Consider the following 24,659-nt stretch of genomic DNA (forward strand, 5'->3'; position numbering starts at 1 on the left):
ACGTAATACAAAATTATAATTTGTGTTGTAGAGAATGTATCTCCTCTACGTGTAACTTTTGAGTGGTATGCCTTGTAACTGATGAATGATCCGAGTGTGCTCCCTATTTTAAAGACTGAGTTGCTCCAGAGGGAGATGGTTCCTGAAAACACAAAACTATCCTTTGACCTGTATCACAAGAACAATGAGTCTCACCTGAGTTATCTGTACAGGTTACTTCCAAAACACACTTTGTCCTAACATCACTTATTCAATGTTTGACCCTTATAGACAATGTTACATGTACGCACACAATCAGACAAGTATTAATTCTAAATTATTGACAGGCATATTAACAAAATTGAATTACTGCAGTGAAATATACTGCATCAGGTTATATCGTACTAACAAGCTATTTTTTTACAAATACGCTTAACAGTGTATGTACAACATACTATTGCGCCATTCAAAAACGAGTAGGCCATTGCATGCTGGCGTCTGGGTCAAAATTTATCAAATTCTAAACATTACCTACAAACTCCACAACTGAGATGACACATCAATCATCGCCCCCTACTGACAGGTTCTTGTCCACATGCAGGCCGGTGCAGGGCCACCACCTTGTACCACACAGGGGCAGCTGCTACTTGGGGGTGCTCTTCGAGTGTTTGAGACGAGATACGATACAAAACTGAATTGCCAGAGGCGATTAAGCAAGCACCATATAAATGGAATTATTAGAACCTTGTGAATGCTTGGGAGCTTATTGGCTCTCGTTCATGGTTAGAGATCTACGCAACCCACAGGTTCACAAAGACTGGCCGCTCTAACCCTGCAGGTTGAACCTAGGAATTGAGTGTTCAACTTCACATTCTTGTCATTAAAGGCCTGTGACAAAGGTGCATCTATTGGAGTGACATCGTCTCAAGCTTACACATCTACCGGGTCTCCATTTGACTTTGTAATGTCTCGGAGGAAGTCCACGCACACCTCCACTTCCACAAACTGCTGGGAGTTGCCTCGCTCTGCCTCACAGTCAGAATTCTCCTCCTGCTTCACGTTGCCTCCATCGATGTGAAGGTCCGATTTTGGAGTTGAATCTTCATCTTCACATTTTACCCTCACTTCTTTGCTCTTCACCATCACTTCTTCACATTTCACCTTCACCTCTTCAAATTTCACCTCGATACCTTTAAAAGTGTCCAAGCTGGGATTTTCTTCCAGTTCTTGTTTCATGAGGGATGGGCTCATTGCGGCACTTTGACTTTCACAAGCGGATTTCAGACTCCACTCCTTGTGGATCTTCTGATGCTCGTGTGTTCTCTTGTGTACATTAAGATGTGATGACTGTGCAAACGCCTTCCCACACACACTGCACTTGAAGGGTTTCTCTCCTGTGTGTGTTCTCTGGTGTACATGAAGACTTGGTGAATGTGAAAACGCCTTCCCACACACACTGCACTTGAAGGGTTTCTCTCCCGTGTGTGTTCTCTGGTGTAGATGAAGATTTTGTGACTGTGAAAACGCCTTCCCACACACACTGCACTTGAAGGGTTTCTCTCCCGTGTGTGTTCTCTGGTGTGCATGAAGACTTGGTGACTGTGAAAACGCCTTCCCACACACACTGCACTTGAAGGGTTTCTCTCCCGTGTGTGTTCTCTGGTGTACATGAAGATGTGGTGAATGTGAAAACGCCTTCCCACACACACTGCACTTGAAGGGTTTCTCTCCCGTGTGTGTTCTCTGGTGTACATGAAGATTTGGTGACTGTGCAAACGCCTTCCCACACACATTGCACTTGAAGGGTTTCTCTCCCGTGTGTGTTCTCTGGTGTACATGAAGATGTGTTGAATGTGCAAACGCCTTCCCACACACACTGCACTTGAAGGGTTTCTCTCCCGTGTGGGTTCTCTGGTGCCGTGTCAAATGTGCAGGACGATCCGTGCTGTATGCACACCGGTCGCATTGTTGCCTTTTTGCACCGAGCTGCCCCGAGTGCCTTTGCTCCATCAGAACAATTCTGCAGAGGAAGCGACAGCTGCAGACAGAAAAAAGATAATATCCACACCCACAGAGGAATGCATTTATACAGTCACACGTGACTTACACGTCTATACTTATTCATATATTCATGATATAGTGAAGACGTGTCCCAAATTCATCACACGGGCTGTTATGGCACACAATGAGAGGGCAAATGGTCATAAACGTGCCTGGAAGCCCTCGTATCTTCAAAATGAATGTTAACCCAAAACTCCGAGCATACAATTTCGGCTGTCTGGCTTCAAAAGGACTATTTATGAAAGCTAAATTCAGCTGACGTAGCAAAGGGTGTTGAAAATAATACTATTTGTGTTATGCAGAAATGCATAAATTAATGTTCAATCGCAACGTAGAGGTGTGAAAGCCAGGCACAGATGTCCTTGAATGCTGGGATGAACAGTTCCGACTTCAGCTGCACGTGTGCTGTGATAACTTCCTGACTACATGCTTACAAAGAGTTGCAGATGAAAACAAAAATAAACTACTATTTTAATATAACCTCCGTGCCCAATAGAGTTAATAGACTTTACTGCAAATACAAACTTGACCCTGTCACACACTCAGAGGTGGAGCCAGGATTTTCAGGTAGGGGGGGGGCAACCCCTTTCAGCAATGAAAAATGATAGGAGTTGTTAATAAGTAAGGAGTTGGTATTAAGGAGTTGTTAGTAATGAGTTGTTATTAAGGAGTTGTTAGTAAGTAAGGAGTTGTTAGTAAGCAAGGACTTGTTAGTAAGGAGTTGTTAGTAATGAGTTGTTAGTCAGGAGTTGTAAGTAAGGACTTGTCCAATGCTTTTTATTCCACCCATCGCGATCGCTGAAGGTGTTTGCCTTCAGGAAAGTCGTGTACTGTATAAGCAACTGCGCACAATTCTGTGAGTCGCTTGTAACAGCTTGCCGTTACTTATTGCCAATTATGAACACGGACTGTTGTCCTCTCATAGAGTCCCTGGCACGTAATAATATGCCACGCGGTGGCAGTGGAGGTCGCACAATGCTGATTCATCTATAATTATAAAAGGGAAATTTGTGAATGTGTGTCTGTTTGAAATGTTCAGCATACTTGCCAACATGCAACACAAACTTGAAATTTGGCATGTGGGTAGCTTCCAGACTGGACACAATGCACAAAGTATTAAAATAGCCGTCATATCTGAGATGTCACCCTATGCGGCATCGTTACGCAGTGTGCCTGCTGACGTCACGCACACCCCCCCACCCAACACTCCGCGAAGGCCGTGTTTTAATCCAAGACAAGAATCAGTCCCGGGCAAAGCCGGGTAGTAAAGCTAGCCTATATATAAAATGGAAATGTGTGGATACGTGTGTGTGTGTCTGTTAGAAATGTTTAGCATACTTCCCGACATACTACACACCTGAAATTTGGCATGTGGGTAGAGGTTCCATACCGTGCACAATGAAAAAAGTATAAAAATAGACTTTTGTATTTTGTATGACCATGAAGTTTGTGGCGTCAACCCGCAACACACCTGTGTTAAGCGCTCTGCAATGAATATAGAATTGAAGCTTTCGTGACTGCATAAATTACCCATTGGTTTTTTCGGTAAAGTCACGGATGTAGAAATATAATAAAATTATATTAAAATAAATCACGACGTTTCGAACACAACACAAGCGATCATCATCAGGTGTAAAAAACAAATAGCGAGGGAGCACATAGGGTGACATCAACGCAACACATAGAGAGCGTTAAACTGCACGGAGGCAAATACAACAAGAAGATGAGAGACGAGAACTCAACAAACCTAAGAAAAATTACGTGATGCAAAACCAGTAGGACAACAACACAGTTAGACACTTGCCTGGTAGACCACGAATTTCAGAAGACTGCTAAATTTCGTGTTCATCCTCCGGGTTGAACAAACCAGCATAGACAAAGTGAACAGATACGAAGTACATGGTAGCAGAGATACATACACAGGGAAGAACATCCAGGGAAAGATGTATTTGGCAGCACAGATAGGGCTGTTAACAGCGTGCCGGGAGATTCTAGGTGGCGCTTCGCTCCTGGTCAAATGAAGCCATTGGTTTCTCGGAGTTTCAATACATATCCTCCGTGGGAAGAACGGGTAGAACTGCTATCTTAAATATGAAGCAGAACATTACATCTGTTTGTTTGTGTGAAGCAGCAAAAACCTCTCCCAACACTGAGCTCTGGCGTCGTGAAATTTTAACAGCTTATGCCGTTTGGAATTTCTAAGTGAACGCGACTATTTTCAGCTCGCCACGTCATTATTCCCTTCCCGAGTGGCCAAAATCGACCTTGCGTAGTAGTGGATTAAGGTAAAATTTCCTTGAGTGAAAACATCCGATTTAGGTAACTTGATTTGTTTCGCCTTTTTTCTTTCTCGCAAGCCTCAACATTTTTAAGGGTTTTTCAGTGAAATATAAGGGATATGAAATTTATCCAAGACAAGAATCCAAGTCCCAGGCAAAGCCGCTAGTGTAGCTAGTTACTAATAAACCCCAATGATCCTATCGAAATTAGGGATTTCGATCGGATCGTTGGGGGGCACGTGCCTACCCCACCCCCACTGGCTCCACCACTGTCACGCACTGGCACGGTTCACAGGTGGTGGTGTGTCCAGACCCATGCCTGGCCACCTTCACCTGCTCAGAATTCATGCTCCCTCACTCCACCAAGTAGAGTGAACACCGCCACGCGTCCATAGTGAACACCGCCACGCGTCCAGAGTGAACACCGCCACACGTTTAGAGTGAACACCGCCACGCTGTTGAGGAGCCTCACCTTGTGTTGTGTTGTGGGCAGGTCGCTTCTGAAAACTAAAAGCGGTACAGCAGCTCAAGCGGGCTTGGCCTGGTGTAAAAAATGAAAATAAAAACCGCGTGAATATTTAAAAGTAAAACAAAGTGACAAAGTGGCGAGCCGCCTGAAGACAAATTAAACTTAAGCGAGATAATTGAAGCAAACGCAATCAGGCGAGGGTAGGAGGCAAGGCCCCACGTGGTTAGGCCCCGCGCTGTAAAGTTACAACCTGGACATCGCTTCCATGCTCGCTGCTACTCAATTGACATCCCTACGAGAGAGAGCGAGGCTCTACCTCGGTAAACAACAACCACCACCACAACACCCACCACAACAACCACCACCACAACAACCACCACCACAACAACAACCACCACCACCACAATAACCACCACCACAACCGCGATGAGAATTTCTCACCTCGGAATTTAGTGCACGGGCAGAGCAGCAACTTCCTGTTTTCTCGTGACGTCACGCAGCAGAAGGTGACATGACGTCATGTCACCTTCTGCTGCCGCGTGACGTACCACACCCCTCCCACAATGAGCGGCTCCGTATGTGAAAATATTATGTTAATGACCCCGGCCCATATGTAGAGGGCTGGGGCGTGGGTGCTGAACCCGTCGCAAAGGCTTTCTCGAATTAATTATGTTAATGATCCGCCAGTCACTGGGCGTGGCCTTGCCCAAATATGGATTCTACTTGAACAGAAAACGGCAGGGACCCAGGCAGAGGTGACGTCACGTTCAAGGGCGCCTTGGACGGAGTGGGGTGAACACCTTGATGACATGACGTCACTAGCAAGGTACACCTCCCCCTGGCGTTTCACGCCGATAAGGTGATGCTGAGTGGTGACGTCACAGAGAGGCGTTGGAGTTTAAGTTGATTTAGATTCATTTTCCATTGCTCCCTCCCTGAACAGAGACCCCTTGGGTGTGTGTACACTGTGTGTATGTACACTGTGTGTATGTACACTGTGTGTATGTACACTGTGTGTGTGTACACACTGTGTGTGTGTGTTAAAATTGTGTGTGTGTACACTGTGTGTGTGTTTGTATACTGTGTGCGTGTTTGTACACTGTGTGTGTACGTACATACTGTGTGTGTGTACATACATACTGTGTGTGTACACTGTGTGTGTGTGTGCGCACTGTGTGTGTGTACACTGTGTGTGTGTGTACAGTGTGTGTGTACACTGTGTGTGTGTACACTGTGTGTGTGTGTACACTGTGTGTGTGTACACTGTGTGTGTGTACACTGTGTGTGTGTGTACACTGTGTGCGTGTGGACATAGGTGGGCACAGTCATCTCAGTCAGTCGACAAATGGCATCTTTTCATCAATGTATTATTTTCCAATTTTTTTGTTATTTTCCATCTACGTGACATTACCGAAAGAACCAACAATATAAATGTTAATCAGCTGCGCCACGCTGTGTGGGAGCTACCTGGCCTGTCGCTCCGCACGAAGCTGCGTGGAGCCCTCTGCATGGAAGTTCTGCGCCAGTGAGAAACTCTCTCAGGCCCCCCCACGCCTCCACGCAGATTGACGCGAGCCGAGTTGGTGGTGCATTCTATTTTGACTTAAAACTTTCGTGACTGGCAGGAATTCATATTCTTGGGTTCTTTCGGTAAAGTCGCGTGAATTAAAAAAAACATGTTACATTAAAGAAAAAAATTAAATGACAATTTAAGTAATAAAAATAAACGCGTTTTTTCCCTTTATTTTTGTTTTCTATCTACGTGACTTTATCAAAAGAACCAAGAATATGGACGCGCATTCTTTATTTATTGCAGAGGTTCAAGGTTCAAATCCGACAGGCACACCTGGCTACCCCAGTAACATTCACCACAATGTGCGCAGTCTGCTTCACGGCAGATGTAAAAACATAGCGTTGTGTCAGTCACGACGCACAGGTCATTGCATGTAGTTGTCACGGTCAAAATTGTGGCAATTCCAAACATTATCCAGAAACTACACAACGGAGATGGCGCGTCAATGATCGTCCCCTACCGACAGACTCATGTCCACGTGCAGGGCGGTGCAGGGCCACCTTGTGCCACACAGGGGCAGCTGCCACTTAGGGTGGGGGGGAGTCCTTCGATTGTTTGAGATGAGATTCGATACGAAACACACAAATAGGCAAACGACTTATGAGTGCAAATATGATGTTGGTAACGTAGTGAAATGCTTGGGAGCGTCGTCGTCTCTCGCTCCCGCCGACAGATGGTACCCAGCCCACAGCTCCACAGATACCAGCCGCTCCTCCTGTGCAGGTTCGGCTACGCACGGTGCGAAAGAAGTTCCAGATATACACACAGAGACTCACACACAGAGAGACCCACAGATTAGCATGGTTAGATACGTACGGTGCGAAATAAGTTCAACGTACACACAGAGACTCACACACAGAGACCCACAGATTAGCATGGTTGGCTACGTACGGTGCAAAATAAGTTCAATGTACACAGAGACTCGGAGCAAGTTTGAGTCGCGTGCTGTCGTGGGCCTGTGAAAGTTGAACGGGCGCATGTTGCTACTGGCGGTAGTTGAATACAGTTGGAAAGACGCTGATAGAGACACACACAGAGACTGACAAGAGAGGTGGATAGACACAGACAAGAAGAAAACAGAATGAAATATACAGAGACCACAGAGACACAGTCAGCGAGAGAGAGACACAGAGGGGAACAGAGACACAGACGGGCAGAGAGATGTTGAATCGAACAAAAACTTAACTCGCTCCATTGAAAGAGATTCCTCAATCTTTGCCCATCACCGGAATTAAGTCGTTATAGTTTCTATTTATTTCATTGTGTGTGGTGTGTCCGTGTAAGCAATGTGGGACATCGATGTACACGGATATGAACAAGCTCAGCAGACAAGACGTCTTTCTTATCCTTTGGTTCTTTCGGTAAATTCACGCAGGTAGAATTTGATTTCTGTAAGACGAAGGTACTTTGAAAACCCACTGGCTATTCTCTTTTATACAAGTGTTGTTTCCTTAACTAATCACACGGAGACGTCTGGTTGAGGCAACGCGTTTATTATAACAACTCTTCTTCTTTGGTTCTTTCGGTAAAGTCACGTAGAATTTGAATAAAATAATGAAATAACACAATAAAATTCTCACCACGTTTCGGCCACAACGCAAGCGGCCGTCTTCAGGTGAAATGAACAGACCTGTCGGGACGACAGAGCTTCAATGAACGCTGTTAAGATTCGTAGCGACTTTTAAGCTGGTTGGGAGACGTGAGGCACCTTGACAAAGGGGGTTTACATATTAAATAGCTGAGGGATTAGCTTGTGACTGGTCGTAGAAATGGCTATGTTAAAGTCAAAACCTACACATCCACAGAGGCAACTAGTAATTTAGCATTGAAATAGCTAAGGGATTAGCTTGTGCAAATAGCTGAGGGATTAGCTTGTGACTGGTCACAGAATAGATGTTAAAGTAAAGGCCTACACATCCACAGAGCTTCAATGAACGCTGTTAAGATTCGTAGCGACTTTTAAGCTGGTTGGGAGAAGTGAGGCACCTTGACAAAGGGGGTTTACATATCAAATAGCTGAGGGATTAGCTTGTGACTGGTCACGGAAATGGCTATGTTAAAGTCAAAACCTACACATCCACAGAGGCAACTAGTAATTTAACATTGAAATAGCTAAGGGATTAGCTTGTGACTGGTCACAGAAATAGATGTTAAAGTCAAAGCCTATACATCCACAGAGGCACCTCGAACATGGACGCCAAAGGGGGCTGCAACAACTCAACTGCCATACAGTAAACCGATGTGAACAACCTAATTCTAAATTACATCAATATAATAAATGTACTCAATATATTCTTCAATAAGCTGAGCTATTAACAGTAACTGGGTATACACTACACTATATAATGAATACCATATAGTAAACCAATAAAAAACGAAAATATAAACTACCTCAATGTCATATCACAATGTTATATGGTGAAAAAACAGGTGGATTCTTACCTTCCACTTCAGCACCACGGACAGTTACGAGCCCCGTTCAGACGGACGAGTCCATCCATGGTCGGAGCGGAGGAGGAAGGAGGGGAGAAACAGCTGCGAGGCGCTGTTATACTCCATGTTATAAACCATACCATTAACCGTGGTGTGAGAGGTATTAAGAGTCAGTGCCAGCGAAAGAGCTGCGGTCTGAAGGTCCTCGTAAAATACGATTAATTAAGAACCGAAATGGTTAAAAACATCTTTCCAATGGTTACTAAGCCAGAATCCATCTTCTCGGTTGAAATTGTCTCTGTGTTTGTATATGTGGATGGCCTCATGAACGATTTTTTTTTTCACATCGGTTTACTGTATGACAGTTGAGTTGTTGCAGCCCCCTTTGGCGTCCATGTACGAGGTGCCTCTGTGGATGTGTAGGCTTTTACTTTAACATAGCCATTTCCGTGACCAGTCACAAGCTAATCCCTCAGATATTTGATATGTAAACCCCCCTTTTGTCAAGGGCCTCACTTCTCCCAACCAGCTTAAAGTCGCTACGAATCTTAACAGCGTTCATTGAAGCTCTGTGGATGTGTAGGCCTTTACTTTAACATCTATTTCTGTGACCAGTCACAAGCTAATCCCTTAGTTATTTCAATGCTAAATTACTAGTTGCCTCTGTGGATGTGTAGGTTTTGACTTTAACATAGCCATTTCTGTGACCAGTCACAAGCTAATCCCTCAGCTATTTGATATGTAAACCCCCCTTTTGTCAAGGGCCTCACTTCTCCCAACCAGCTTAAAGTCGCCACGAATCTTAACAGCGATCATTGAAGCTCTGTGGATGTGTAGGACTTTACTTTAACATCTATTTCTGTGACCTGTCACAAGCTAATCCCTTAGCTATTTCAATGCTAAATTACTAGTTGCCTCTGTGGATGTGTAGGTTTTGACTTTAACATAGCCATTTCTGTGACCAGTCACAAGCTAATCCCTCAGCTATTTGCACAAGCTAATCCCTTAGCTATTTCAATGGTAAATTACTAGTTGCCTCTGTGGATGTGTAGGTTTTAACTTTAACATAGCGATTTCTGTGACCAGTCACAAGCTAATCCCTCAGCTATTTGATATGTAAACCCCCTTTGTCAAGGTGCCTCACTTCGCCCAACCAGCTTAAAAGTCGCTACGAATCTTAACAGCATTCATTGAAGCGCTGTCATCCCGACAGGTCTGTTCATTTCACCTGAAGACGGCCACTTGCGTTGTGGCCGAAACGTCGTGAGAATTTTATTGTGTTATTTTATTATTTTATTCTCATTCTACGTGACTTTACCGAAAGAACCAAAGCAGATGAACCCTTGTAGTCACGAAAGCTTTAAATCGAAATATAACAACTCTTTTGAACTCGGCTCTACACACTACTGTAACACGACAGGGGTATGGCCGCTTCCACCCGATAGCCTCCGGGAGCGACAGCCTCCCTTCTATTGCAGCCTGCACAATCCGGGCTCTGCTACCCACGGGATCCATTAGCCCGGCGTTAAGGGAGGACTGGACGACCCGTCCCAGCCTGTGTACGGGAGCTCACCTCTGGTCCGCTACAACCCGGCTCTGGCTAGAGCTCGGGGAGGGTCCCAGGGTGTCCGAGCCACCTCTGGTCCGCTACAACCCGGCTCTAACAAGAGCCTCGGTTGAGGGTTCCCGGGTGCTGGTCCAGTCTTCAGGTCTTCGGATGTCTTCAGGCTTGAGTTGGTGAACACTGCCTCGGCCCGTCCAGAGGGCCGGCCTTTTATCCCCAGGTCAGGGTCACCCCTCCACTCCTGACCTCCCCACCCCCCCTCCCAGAAGCTTCTGGAAGGTCTTATCTTAAGGGGCCTTAGGGATGGGTGGGGGGTCAGGGGTGTGAGGCTTCGGTCACGGGGGGGGGCAGGGGTTTACTTTGGTCGACCCCTACACACCTCGCTCTCTCTCTCGGCTGCCCCCTGTTGACCCGTGAACGTGGTGGCAGGTCAGCTGACAGCGCCTTGTCATGGCGCTTACGCACAACTTTACGTGACTAACGCTGCACGTTCCGTCGTTTTCATGCAGGGGGCGCTGCAGACCTCTACGCGCCCCCTGCATGAACGACGGAGGCGCAGGGACAGACGTTCAATCGCGTTGGAATCGATCTGCAGATGGCGGTCTTCTCGCACGGCCAGCAGCTCTTTGTCGCCTCGTCTCGATCCCGCGATCCCAACCAGGTGAAAGTCCGCATCAAACCGAACCCCCGGCAAGGCCATCTACTTTACGACGAGAGAAAATTCACACGAATTATCGTTTTCAATGAATAAGCTTTTAATGAAGAAATACAATTATCTAATTAAAAACATAACACAATACAAAGTTGTTTCATTTTCAAACTTCAAAACGGAGCATCGGATGCTTGCGTGGAGACGTCGTTCGTGTGCAATTTTTTCCGTGACTTTCCTGGCCCAAGGCCGTAAATGGTTGTGAGGGGCACCGCAGGCAGTCAGGCTTGCTTCAAGCCCTTGGTAGTGAACATCCAGACGTTAATCAGCAAGGACCATTTCACGTCCTAGTTCGACAAAATCTACGTCAACACGTAATACAAAATTACAATTCGTGTTGTAGAGAATGTATCTCCTCTACGTGTAACCTTTGAGTGGTATGCCTTGTAACTGATTAATAATCCGAGTGTGCTCCCTATTTCAAAGACAATGAGTTGCTCCAGAGAGAGATGCTTCCTGAAAACACAAAAATACCCTTTGACCTGTATCACAAGAGCAATGAGTCTCACCTGAGTTATCTGTACAGGTTACTTCCAAAACACACACTTCGTCCTAACATCACTTATTCAATATTTGACCCTTATAGACAAAATGTTACATGTACACACACAGACAAGTATTCATTCTGTTGTATATATAGGTGTTATGAAAATTGACGAAAATAATAAAAATTAAATGAAATTTGCATAATTTATCCTAAATTATGTTAATTGGTGTAATTATGTGCATAAATTATGCGGATTCGAGATATAATTGTATTAATTTATGCGAGTGGGCTTGGTTATGATAATGCAGGTCGAGCCTTGGTGACGAGGATTGTTATGAATTGGAATAACGCAATTGATCGTATGCAGTTCTGTAGGTCTTGTGAGCATGAATGAGAGAGATTCGATTCGACTCTGCTATTTAATTCCGTATCATCGATAAGGATATGATTACTCTCGATTGAACATTATGAATTATGTGTGTTATGGATTATTTGTGGTGATAGTGTGCTTATGATAGGTCCCCAGGATTCAGATCTCATACGCAGAACAATATTATGCAGAATTTCAGGAAGAATCACACACAACCTTTATGCTTTAATAAATTTTATTTTCTAGCTAACTTTAATTTTTGAGAAATATGAAAACTCTCGATCTTGGAATTTCAACACAGCGTTAACATGATACCATCACGATTGCGTTGTTTCACTTTGATAACGGCACCTGTGGTTAATTCCCGACGCGTAACGCAATCGAGTGGTTGTTGACGACGAGATTAATACATGCAAACTATTCTATCAAAACCTTAACCTTATAATGTAAATTCGTATTTAAACATTGCCCACACAGTACCACATCCATTCATAGACCTTCAAGTCAATTCTTATCACGCTGTTAACAGTAGGACGATTGGTTATTATGCAACTCAATGACAGCAGTATTTTTCGTTATGAATTGATTTTTAATGCACCACCTTGGAGTGGCAACCCTTCTTGATTATCCCGATATGCGTATCGTGCGTCTTCTTTATCACTGGTTCAATTCTTTGCGTAAAGCAGACGCCGAGGTTAGCATCTCTGGTGTCCAAAATGTGTTTCCTGTGTGTTGCGGCGTGGTGGGGGAGTGAGGGGGAGAGTGTGAGGGAGGGGTTGAATACGAACGGCTCGTCACAGTTTCTGTCCACCGCTGGCTGGATGAGTCAGCACGACGCTCGCCGTCGTCGCGCCGATGGGTGTTGAGTGCGGGGCCGCTGCCCTCTCAGCGCTGGTGACGCGAAGTTGCGCGCTGTAGCACGCTGGTGGCACGCTGTTGGCACGCGCTGGTGCTGGTGGCACGCTGGTGCTGATGGCACGCTGGTGGCACGCGCTGGTGCTGATGCTGGTGCTGATGGCACGCTGGTGGCGCGCGCTCCCTCTCCTTGAAGATGCGCGAACGCGCCCGTGCTGGTTCGCTGACAGCAGTTTCTCTCCACTGCTGGATGAGCTGCTGCACGCTCTTGCTTGGCGTTGCTGGCCGCGCTCTTTCCGCTGCTGTAGTATCTGACGCTGCGCTCACGGGCGACAGGTCAAGTTTTTCTTCTGCTGAGTGAGCCGAGTCACACGCGCTCTCTATGTTGAGGTTGTTGGCGACTCTCTGACAGCAGGTTTCCTCCACTGCTGTATGACTCAAGTCGCACGCGCTTGGTCACTGGTTTGCTGAAGTTGTTGGCGGCTGCTCGTGCTTTTCCGCTGCTGGTTGAGCCACGTTGCACGTGCTTCCTCTGTGGAGATGCTCGAGCGCTCTCAGCGCTGATTCGCTGATACTTTGTTGGCGGCTGGCCAAGCGTTTTCTTCTGTTGAGTGAGTTGAGTCGCACGTGCTCTCTCTGTTGAAGTGCGCGAACGCGCCCGCGCTGGTTCGCTGACAGCAGTTTCTCTCCACTGCTGTATGACTCAATCTCGTTGATACATCGCGACTCAGCGATCCTCGCTACTCAGCGAGGCTCGGAGCCAGCCGCTCCATGCGACTGCTCGTCTTGTGGACGTCTTGAATCGCTGATCTGTCTTGACTGACTTAACTTTTTGAAAATGCGCTGACCGTTATATTCAAAGACATTCTTCTCTCTTTGCAGTGAAGGGGGGGGGGGGCGTGGTCTGTGTGTGTGAGTTCGTGTTTGTGTACAGATGGCTCTTGCGATAACGATCTGTTTGCCCTGGCGTGAAATTCCTCTCTCGCGCTCTGCGGGAGACACAAAGGTGGTCGGGAGTACCTATCTCTTTATACTTTCGACTTTATATTTCTCAAATACCATTTGGTCCCATGTTCGCCAAGACTCGTGCTTGTAACTACGTCCTCCCGACACCCCTCTCGGTTTACCGAGGTTCGCATTGTTACGATGGAATTATTAAAAAGAAAAATAATTTTCATCCTGAGTTTAAGAGGTCCGTTTCTTGATTGTTGGAATCTATATCCCTTGGTTCTGTAAGGTTCTATAATGGAATGTCGTGTAAGGTGAACACGTTATTATAAATTTTATGTGCGACTGATGTGTAGCCACTTCTTTAACTGAAAAACGTGTTCGCTGGCTGTTGTGTGTTTTATCATTAACCCGTCTGGCTAGCTCCAGATGGCCCCTTGTGATAACGTGTGGTTCCTGCTTCTCCGCGCTGCGAGAGACAAAGGTGGTCGGGGTTGCTTGGGATATTGTTTAAACTCTTTCGCAAGTTTGCCCGTTGTCTCATTCCTTCTCGAAAACCTTTGATGTGACTCTGTGTTTTGTCTCCAAGCTTTGTTTTAACAGTAAAAGTATTAAAGGTGAAAATCATTTGATAGCGAATTAATCATTGGATAATAATTCACTGATGTATCTGGTGGCCTGGTATTAATTGGAGTGAGCGCGAGGACCGCTAACTTTAGCTTATTCTTGTTATTGCATTTTTAATTTGAACCGTTGTTTTAATGACAAAGGAAAAAATATAAATGGTTTAACCCGTGGGCGTCCTCGTTTCTGGCTTGCGGAGGGCTCCCTCTGCGTGACCTCCCTTAGGGCACATCAAACTCTTGTTCATCTGGAGATCTTCGCAGATAGCACTAACATCCTCGCCTCGAGAGTTTTATTATTTCTTTATTTATTAATGGCCTGTTTATGATTGACATCTGGTTTTTCGTGTGCCTGGCTTACGGGTTTTATTGATTAATTTTTTTCGTTTGTTTAAAAAAAATATGATATATAACGGCAAATATTATTGTTAATATCAATTTTGGAAAAGGCTCATATACAACAATTCTCAATTATTGACAGGCATATTAACAAAATTGAATTGCTGCAGTGAAATATACTGCATCAGGTTATATCGTACTAACAAGCTATTTTTTTACAAATACGCTTAACAGTGTATGTACAACATACTATTGCGCCATTCAAAAACGAGTAGGCCATTGCATGCTGGCGTCTGGGTCAAAATGTATCAAATTCTAAACGTTACCTACAAACTCCACAACTGAGATGCCACATCAACCATCGCCCCCTACTGACAGGTTCTTGTCCACATGCAGGCCGGTGCAGGGCCACCACTTTGTACCACACAGGGGCAGCTGCTACTTGGGGATGCTCTTCGAGTGTTTGAGACGAGATATAACACAACACTCCGAATTGCCAGAGGCGATTAAGCAAGCACCATATAAATTGAATTATTAGAACCTTGTGATTGCTTGGAAGCTTATTGGCTCTCGCTCATGGTTAGAGATCTACGCAACCCACAGGTTCACAAAGACTGGCCGCTCTGACCCTGCAGGTTGAACCTAGGAATTGAGTGTTCAACTTCTGATTCTTGTCATTAAAGGCCTGTGACAAAGGTGCATCTATTGGAGCGACATCGTCTCAAGCTTACATATCTACCGGGTCCCCATTTGACTTTGTAATGTCTCGGAGGAAGTCCACCCACACCTCCACTTCCACAAACTGCTGGGAGTTGCCTCGCTCTGCCTCAGTCAGAATTCTCCTCCTGCTTCACGTTGCCTCCATCGATGTGAAGGTCTGATTTTGGAGTTGAATCTTCATCTTCACATTTTACCCTCACTTCTTCGCTCTTCACCATCACTTCTTCACATTTCACCTTCACCTCTTCATATTTCACCTCGATACCTTTAAAAGTGTCCAAGCTGGGATTTTCTTCCGGTTCTTGTTTCATGAGGGATGGGCTCATTGCGGCACTTTGACTTTCACAAGCTGATTTCAGATTCCACTCCTTGTGGACCTTCTGATGCTTGTGTGTTCTCTGGTGTACATGAAGACTTGATGAATGTGCAAACGCCTTCCCACATACACTGCACTTGAAGGGTTTCTCTCCTGTGTGTGTTCTCTGGTGTACATTAAGACTTGGTGACTGTGCAAACGCCTTCCCACACACACTGCACTTGAAGGGTTTCTCTCCCGTGTGTGTTCTCTGGTGTACATGAAGATGTGGTGAATGTGAAAACGCCTTCCCACACACACTGCACTTGAAGGGTTTCTCTCCTGTGTGTGTTCTCTGGTGTACATGAAGATTTGGTGACTGTGCAAACGCCTTCCCACACACATTGCACTTGAAGGGTTTCTCTCCCGTGTGTGTTCTCTGGTGTACATGAAGATGTGGTGAATGTGAAAACGCCTTCCCACACACACTGCACTTGAAGGGTTTCTCTCCCGTGTGTGTTCTCTGGTGTACATGAAGATTTGGTGACTGTGCAAACACCTTCCCACACACATTGCACTTGAAGGGTTTCTCTCCCGTGTGTGTTCTCTGGTGTACATGAAGATGTGTTGAATGTGCAAACGCCTTCCCACACACACTGCACTTGAAGGGTTTCTCTCCCGTGTGGGTTCTCTGGTGCCGTGTCAAATGTGCAGGACGATCCGTGCTGTATGCACACCGGTCGCATTGTTGCCTTTTTGCACCGAGCTGCCCCGAGTGCCTTTGCTCCATCAGAACAATTCTGCAGAGGAAGCGACAGCTGCAGACAGAAAAAAGAGAATATCCACACCCACAGAGGAATGCATTTATGCAGTCACACGTGACTTACACGTCTATACTTATTCATATATTCATGATATAGTGAAAACGTGTCCCAAATTCATCACACGGGCTGTTATCGCACACAATGAGAGGGCAAATGGTCATAAACGTGCCTGGAAGCCCTCGTATCTTCAAAATGAATGTTAACCCAAAACTCCGAGCATACAATTTCGGCTGTCTGGCTTCAAAAGGACTATTTATGAAAGCTAAATTCAGCTGACGTAGCAAAGGGTGTTGAAAATAATACTATTTGTGTTATGCAGAAATGCATAAATTAATGTTCAATCGCAACTTAGAGGTGTGAAAGCCAGGCACAGATGTCCTTGAATGCTGGGATGAACAGTTCCGACTTCAGCTGCACGTGTGCTGTGATAACTTCCTGACTACATTCTTACAAAGAGTTGCAGATGAAAACAAAAATAAACTACTATTTTAATATAACCTCCGTGCCCAATAGAGTTAATAGACTTTACTGCAAATACAAACTTGACTCTTTCACACACTCAGAGGTAGAGCCAGGATAATCAGGTAGGGGGGGGGGGTAGCCCCTTTCAGCAATGAAAAATGATAGGATAAGGAGTTGTTGGTAAGGAGTTGTTGGTAAGGAGTTATTAGTAAGGAGTTGTTAGGAAGTAAGGAGTTGTTAGTTAGGAGTTGTTAGTAAGTAAGGAGTTGTTAGTCAGGAGTTGTTAGTAAGTAAGGAGTTGTCCTATGCTTTTAATTCGACGCGTGTGAAAGGCATCGCGCTCGCTGAAGGTGTTTGCCTTCAGGGAAGTCATGTACTGTATACGCAACTGGGCACAATTCTAAGAGTCGCTTGTAACTGCTTTGCCGTTACTTATTGCCAATTATGAACACGGACTGTTGTCCTCTCATAGAGTCCCTGGCAGGTAATAATATGCCACGCGGTGGCAGTGGGGGGGGGGGGTCGCACAATGCTGATTGATCTATATTTATAAAAGGGAAATTTGTGAATGTGTGTCTGTTTGAAATGTTCAGCATACTTGCCGACATGCAACACAAACTTGAAATTTGGCATGTGGGTAGCTTCCAGACTGGACACAATGCACAAAGTATTAAAATAGCCATCATATCTGAGATGTCACCCTATGCGGCATCGTTACGCAGTGTGCCTGCTGACGTCACGCATACCCCCCCACCAACACTCCGCGAAGGCCGCGTTTTAATCCAAGACAAGAATCAAAGTCCCGGGCAAAGCCGGGTAGTAAAGCCAGTCTATATATAAAAGGGAAATGTGTGGATACGTGTGTGTGTGTCTGTTAGAAATGTTTAACATACTTCCCAACATGCTACACACTTGAAATTTGGCATGTGGGTAGGTTCCATACCGTGCACAATGAAACAAGTATAAAAATAGACTTTTGTATTTTGTATGACCATGAAGATTGGGGCGTCAACCCGCAACACACCTGAGTTAAGCGCTCTGCAATGAATATAGAATTGAAGCTTTCGTGACTGCATAAATTACTCATTGTTTTTTTCGGTAAAGTCACGAATGTAGAAATATGACAATATTATATTGAAATAAATCACGACGTTTCGAACGCAACACAAGCGATCATCATCAGGTGTAAAAAACAAATAGTGAGGGAGCACAATTTGGCATGTGGGTAGGTTCCATACCGTGCACAATGAAACAAGTATAAAAATAGACTTTTGTATTTTGTATGACCATGAAGATTGTGGCGTCAACCCGCAACACACCTGAGTTAAGCGCTCTGCAATGAATATAGAATTGAAGCTTTCGTGACTGCATAAATTACTCATTGTTTTTTTCGGTAAAGTCACGAATGTAGAAATATGACAATATTATATTGAAATAAATCACGACGTTTCGAACGCAACACAAGCGATCATCATCAGGTGTAAAAAACAAATAGTGAGGGAGCACATAGGGTGACATCAACGCAACACATAGAGAGCGTTAAACTGCACGGAGGCAAATACAACAAGAAGATGAGAGACGAGAACTCAACAAAACCCAAGAAAAATTACGTGATGCAAAACCAGTAGGCCAACAACACAGTTAGACACTTCCATGGTAGACCACGAATTTCAGAAGACTGCTAAATTTCGTGTTCATCCTCCGGGTTGAACAAACCAGCATAGACAGAGTGAAGAGATACGAGGTACAAGGCAGCAGAGATACATACACAGGGAAGAACATCCAGGGAAAGATGTATTTGGCAGCACAGATAGGGCTGTTAACAGCGTGCCGGGAGATTTTAGGTGGCGCTTCACTCCTGGCCGATGAAGCCATTGGTTTCTCGGAGTTTCAATACATATCCTCCGTGCGAAGAACGGGTAGAACTGCTATCTTAAATATGACGCAGAACATTACATCTGTTTGTTTGTGTGAAGCAGCAAAACCTCTCCCAACACTGAGCTCTGGCGTCGTGAAATTTTCACAGCTTATGCCGTTTGGAATTTCTAAGTGAACGTGACTATTTTCAGCTCGCCACGTCATTATTCCCTTCCCTAGTGGCAAAAATCGACCTTGCGTATAAGTGGATTAAGGTTAAATTTCCTCGAGTGAAAACATCCCATTTAGGTAACTTGATTTGTTCCGGCTTTTTGCTTTCTTGCAAGCATCAACATTTTAAAGGGTTTTTCAGTGAAATATAAGGGACATGAAATTTATCCAAGACAAGAATCCAAGTCCCGGGCGAAGCCGGGTAGTGAAGCTAGTTACTAATAAACCCCAATGATCCTATCGAAATGAGGGATTTCGATCGGATCGTTGGGGGGCACGTGCCTACCCCACCCCCACTGGCTCCACCACTGTCACACACCGGCACGGTTCACAGGTGGTGGTGTGTCCAGACCCACGCCTGGCCACCTTCACCTGCCCAGAATTCATGCTTCCTCACTCCACCAAGTAGAGTGAACACCGCCACGCGTCCAGAGTGAACACCGCCACGCGTCCAGAGTGAACACCGCCACGCGTCCAGAGTGAACACCACCACACGTCCAGAGTGAACACCGCCACGCGTCTAGAGTGAACACCGCCACGTGTCCAGAGTGAACACCGCCACGCGTCCAGAGTGAACACCGCCACGCGTCCAGAGTGAACACCGCCACGCGTCCAGAGTGAACACCGCCACGCGTCCAGAGTGAACACCGCCACGCTGTTGAGGAGCCTCACCTTGTGTTGTGTTGTGGGCAGGTCGCTTCTGAAAACAAAAAGCGGTACAACAGCTCAAGCGGGCTTGGCCTGGTGTAAAAAAAGAAAATAAATAAAAACCGCGTGAATATTTAAAAGTAAAACAAAGTGACAAAGTGGCGACCCGCCTGAAGACAAATTAAACTTAAGCGAGATAATTGAAGCAAACGCGATCAGGCGAGGGCAGGAGGCAAGGCCCCGCGTGGCTAGGCCCCGCGCTGTAAAGTTGCAACCTGGACATCGCTTCCATGCTCGCTGCTACTCAATTGACATCCCTACGAGAGAGAGCGAGGCTCTACCTCAGTAAACAACAACAACCACCACAACAACCACCACAACAACCACCACAACAACCACCACCACCACCACAACAACCACAACAACCACCACCACAACAACCACAAAAACCACCACAACGCGATGAGAATTTCTCACCTCGGATTTCAGTGCACGGGCGGAGCAGCAGCTTCCTGTTATCTCGTGATGTCACGCGGCTGCAAGAGGTGACATGACGTCACTTGTGGGGACGATAACACTCCCCTCCCACAATGAGCGCCTCCGTACGTGAATAGATTATGTTAATGAAGCGCCAAGTCACTGTGCGTGGCCATGCCCATATATGGATTCTACTTGAACAGTAAACGGCGACCCAGGCAGAGGTGACGTCACGTTCAAGGGCGCCTTGGACAGGGTGGGGTGAACACTTTGGTGACATGACGTCACTAGAGAGGTACACCTCCCCCTGGCGTTTCACGCCGATGAGGTAACGCTGAGTGGTGACGTCACAGAGAGGGGTTGGATTTTATGTTGATTTAGATTCATTTTCCATTGCTCCCTCCCGTGAACAGAGACCACTTGGGTGTGTGTACACTGTGTGTGTGTACACTGTGTGTGTACACTGTGTGTGTGTGTACACTGTGTGTGTATACACTGTGTGTGTGTGTACACACTGTGTGTGTACACGTACACACTGTGTGTGTACGTGTACACACACTGTGTGTGTGTGTACACTGTGTGTATATACTGTGTGTGTACACACTGTGTGTGTGTGTGTAAACTGTGTGTGTACACTGTGTGTGTGTACATATTGTGTGTACACTGTGTGTACACTGTGTTTGTGTACACTGTTTGTGTACACTGTGTGTGTGTTTGTACACTTTGTGTGTGTTTGTACACTGTGTGTGTACACTGTGTGTGTGTTTGTACATTGTGTGTTTGTACACTGTTTGTGTGCACACTGTGTGTACACTGCGTGTGTGTACACACTGTGTGTGCTTACACTGTGTATGTGTGTGTGCACTTTGTGTGTACACACTGTGTTTGTGTACACTGTGTGTGTGCGTACACTGTGTGTGTACACTGTGTATACACGGTGTGTGTGTTTGTACACTGTGTGTGTGTTTGTACACAGTGTTTGAACACTGTGTGTGTGTGTACACTGTGTGTGTGTACACTGTGTGTACACTGTGTGTGTACACTGTGTGTGCGTGTGCACATAGGTGTGCACAGTCATCTCAGTCAGTCGACAAATGGCATCTTTTCTTCAATTTATCATTTTCCAATTTTTTTGTTATTTTCTATCTACGTGACTTTACCAAAAGAACCAACAATATAAATGTTAATCAGCTGCGCCACGCTGTGTGGGAGCTACCTGGCCTGTCGCTCCGCACGAAGCTGCGTGGAGCCCTCTGCATGGAAGTTCTGCGCCGGTGAGAAACTCTCTCAGGCCCCTCCACGCCTCCACACAGATTGACGCGAGCCGAGTTGGTGGTGCATTCTATTTTGACTTAAAACTTTCGTGACTGGCAGGAATTCATATTCTTGGGTTCTTTCGGTAAAGTCGCGTAAATTAAAAAAACCTGTTACGTTAAAGAAAAAGATTAAATGACAATTTAAATAAAAATAACGCTGTTTTTATCTTCATTTTTGTTTTCTATTTACGTGACTTTACCGAAAGAACCAAGAATATGGTAGCGCATTCTTTATTTATTGCAGAGGTTCAAGGTTCAAATCAGACAGGCACACTCGGCTACCCCAGTAATATTCACCACAATATGCGCAGTCTGCTTCACGGCAGATGTAAAAACATAGCGTTGTGTCATTCACGACGCACAGGTCATTGCATGTCGGTGTCACGGTCAAAATTGTGGCAATTCCAAACATTATCCAGAAACTACACAACGGAGATGGCGCGTCAATGATCGCCCCCTACTGACAGACTCATGTCCACGTGCAGGGCGGTGCAGGGACACCTTGTGCCACACAGGGGCAGCTGCCACTTAGGGGGAGGCGTCCTTTGATTGTTTGAGATGAGATTCGATACGAAACACACAAATAGGCAAGCGACTTATGCGTGCAAATATGATGTTGGTAACGTAGTGAAATGCTTGGAAGCTTCATCGTCTCTCGCTCCCGCCTACAGATGGTACCCAGCCCACAGCTCCACAGATACCAGCCGCTCCTCCTGTGCAGGTTCAGCTACGTACGGTGCGAAAGAAGTTCTAGATACACACAGAGACTCACACACAGAGAGACCCACAGATTAGCATGGTTGTCTACGTACGGTGCGAAAGAAGTTCCAGATACACAGATACTCACACACAGAGAGACCCACAGATTAGCATGGTTGGCTACGTACGGTGCTAAATAATTTCAACGTACACACAGAGACTCACACACAGAGAGACCCACAGATTAGCATGGTGGGCTACGTACGGTGCGAAAGAAGTTCAACGTACACACAGAGACTCGGAGCAAGTTTGAGTCGCGTGCAGTTGTGGGCCCGTGAAAGTTGAACTAGCGCATGTTGCTAGTGGAGGTAGTTTAATACGGTTGGAAAGACGCTGATAGAGACACACACAGAGACTGACAAGAGAGAGAGGTGGACAGACACAGACAAGAGGAAGACAGAAAGAAAGATACAGAGACCACAGAGACACAGTCAGCGAGAGAGAGACACAGAGGGGAACAGAGACACGGACGGACAGAGAGATGTTGAATCGAACACAAACTTAACTCGCTCCATTGAAAGAGATTCCTCAATCTTTTCCCATCCCCAGAATTAAGTCGTTCCAGTTTCTATTTATTTCATTGTGTGTGGTGTGTCCGTGTAAGCAATGTGGGACATCGATGTACACGGATATGAACAAGCTCAGCAGACAAGACGTCTTTCATATCCTTTGGTTCTTTCGGTAAATTCACGCAGGTAGAAATAAACGAAAAAAATAAATCGCGACGTTTCGATCGCAACACCAGCGGTCGTCCTCAGGCGAAAACATCCAGACATTGTCGCGGCAGAAGTCACGTGAGCTACGTCACGTGATAAAGATAAGGTGACCCCCCCCCACCCCCCAACGTGGCTCGCCCTGCTCAGCTGAGCATCGTTTTAATGCGGTGGGCTCACGCGAAATTGATTTCTGTAAGACGAAGGTACTTTGAAAACCCACTGGCTATTCTCTTTTATACAAGTGTTGTGTCCTTAACTAATCACACGGAGACGTCTGGTTGAGGCAACGCGTTTATTATAACAACTCTTCTTCTTTGGTTCTTTCGGTAAAGTCACGTAGAATGAGAATAAAGTAATAAAATAACACAATAAAATTCTCACGACGTTTCGGCCACAACGCAAGTGGCCGTCTTAAGGTGAAATGAACAGACCTGTCGGGACGACAGAGCTTCAATGAACGCTGTTAAGATTCGTAGCGACTTTTAAGCTGGTTGGGAGAAGTGAGGCACCTTGACAAAGGGGGTTTACATATGAAATAGCTGAGGGATTAGCTTGTGACTGGTCGTAGAAATAGCTATGTTAAAGTCAAAACCTACACATCCACAGAGGCAACTAGTAATTTAGCATTGAAATAGCTAAGGGATTAGCTTGTCACTGGTCACAGAATAGATGTTAAAGTAAAGGCCTACACATCCACAGAGCTTCAATGAACGCTGTTAAGATTCGTAGCGACTTTAAGATGGTTGGGAGAAATAAGGCTCTTGACAAAAGGGGGGTTTACATATCAAATAGCTGAGGGATTAGCTTGTGACTGGTCACGGAAATGGTTATGTTAAAGTCAAAGCCTACACATCCACAGAGGCACCTCGTACATGGACGCCAAAGGGGGCTGCAACAACTCAACTGTCATACAGTAAACCGATGTGAACAACCTAATTCTAAATAACGTCAATATAATAAATGCACTCAATATATTCTTCAATAAGCTGAGCTATTAACATTAACTGGGTATACACTACACTATATAATGAATCCCATAAAGTAAACCAATAAAAAACGAAAATATAAACTACCTCAATGTTGTATCACAATGTTATATGGTTTAAAAAGACAGGTGGATTCTTACCTTCCACTTCAGCACCACGGACAACTACGAGCCCCGTTCAGACGGACGAGTCCATCCATGGTCGGAGCGGAGGAGGAAGGAGGGGAGAAACAGCTGCGAGGCGCTGTTATGCTCCATGTTATAAACCATACCATTAACCGTGGTGTGAGAGGTATTAAGAGTCAGTGCCAGCGAAAGAGCTGCGGTCTGAAGGTCCTCGTAAAATACAATTAATTAAGAACCGAAATGGTTTAAAACATCTTTCCAATGGTTACTAAGCCAGAATCTATCTTCTCGGTTGAAATTGTCTCTGTGTTTGTATATGTGGATGGCCTCATGAACGATTTTTTTTCACATCGGTTTACTGTATGACAGTTGAGTTGTTGCAGCCCCCTTTGGCGTCCATGTACGAGGTGCCTCTGTGGATGTGTAGGCTTTGACTTTAACATAGCCATTTCCGTGACCAGTCACAAGCTAATCCCTCAGCTATTTGATATGTAAACCCCCCTTTTGTCAAGGGCCTCACTTCTCCCAACCAGCTTAAAGTCGCTACGAATCTT

The 24,659-nt window shown here is 45.5% G+C and overlaps 1 protein-coding gene across 1 annotated transcript in view; it reads right to left on the reverse strand.

Annotated features, from left to right (window-relative positions):
- LOC142907023 (uncharacterized) overlaps positions 1–17,867 on the reverse strand; it is a 32,235-nt gene extending 14,368 nt beyond the window's left edge. The window contains exons 1-2 of the mRNA XM_076055954.1: positions 15,842–17,867; positions 1,320–1,924 (exon numbers count right to left, since the gene is read on the reverse strand). Of these exons, the coding sequence (XP_075912069.1) occupies positions 1,320–1,924; positions 15,842–16,494 (1,258 nt within the window). The 5' untranslated portion in view covers positions 16,495–17,867. The remainder of the gene's footprint in view (positions 1–1,319; positions 1,925–15,841) is intronic.
- Between the last annotated feature and the right edge of the window lie 6,792 nt (positions 17,868–24,659).

This window comes from Petromyzon marinus, chromosome 73 (genome assembly GCF_048934315.1).
Source record: "Petromyzon marinus isolate PM22_M1 ecotype Great Lakes invasive population chromosome 73, UKy_Petmar_22M1.pri1.0, whole genome shotgun sequence".
NCBI classification, from domain to species: domain Eukaryota; kingdom Metazoa; phylum Chordata; class Hyperoartia; order Petromyzontiformes; family Petromyzontidae; genus Petromyzon; species Petromyzon marinus.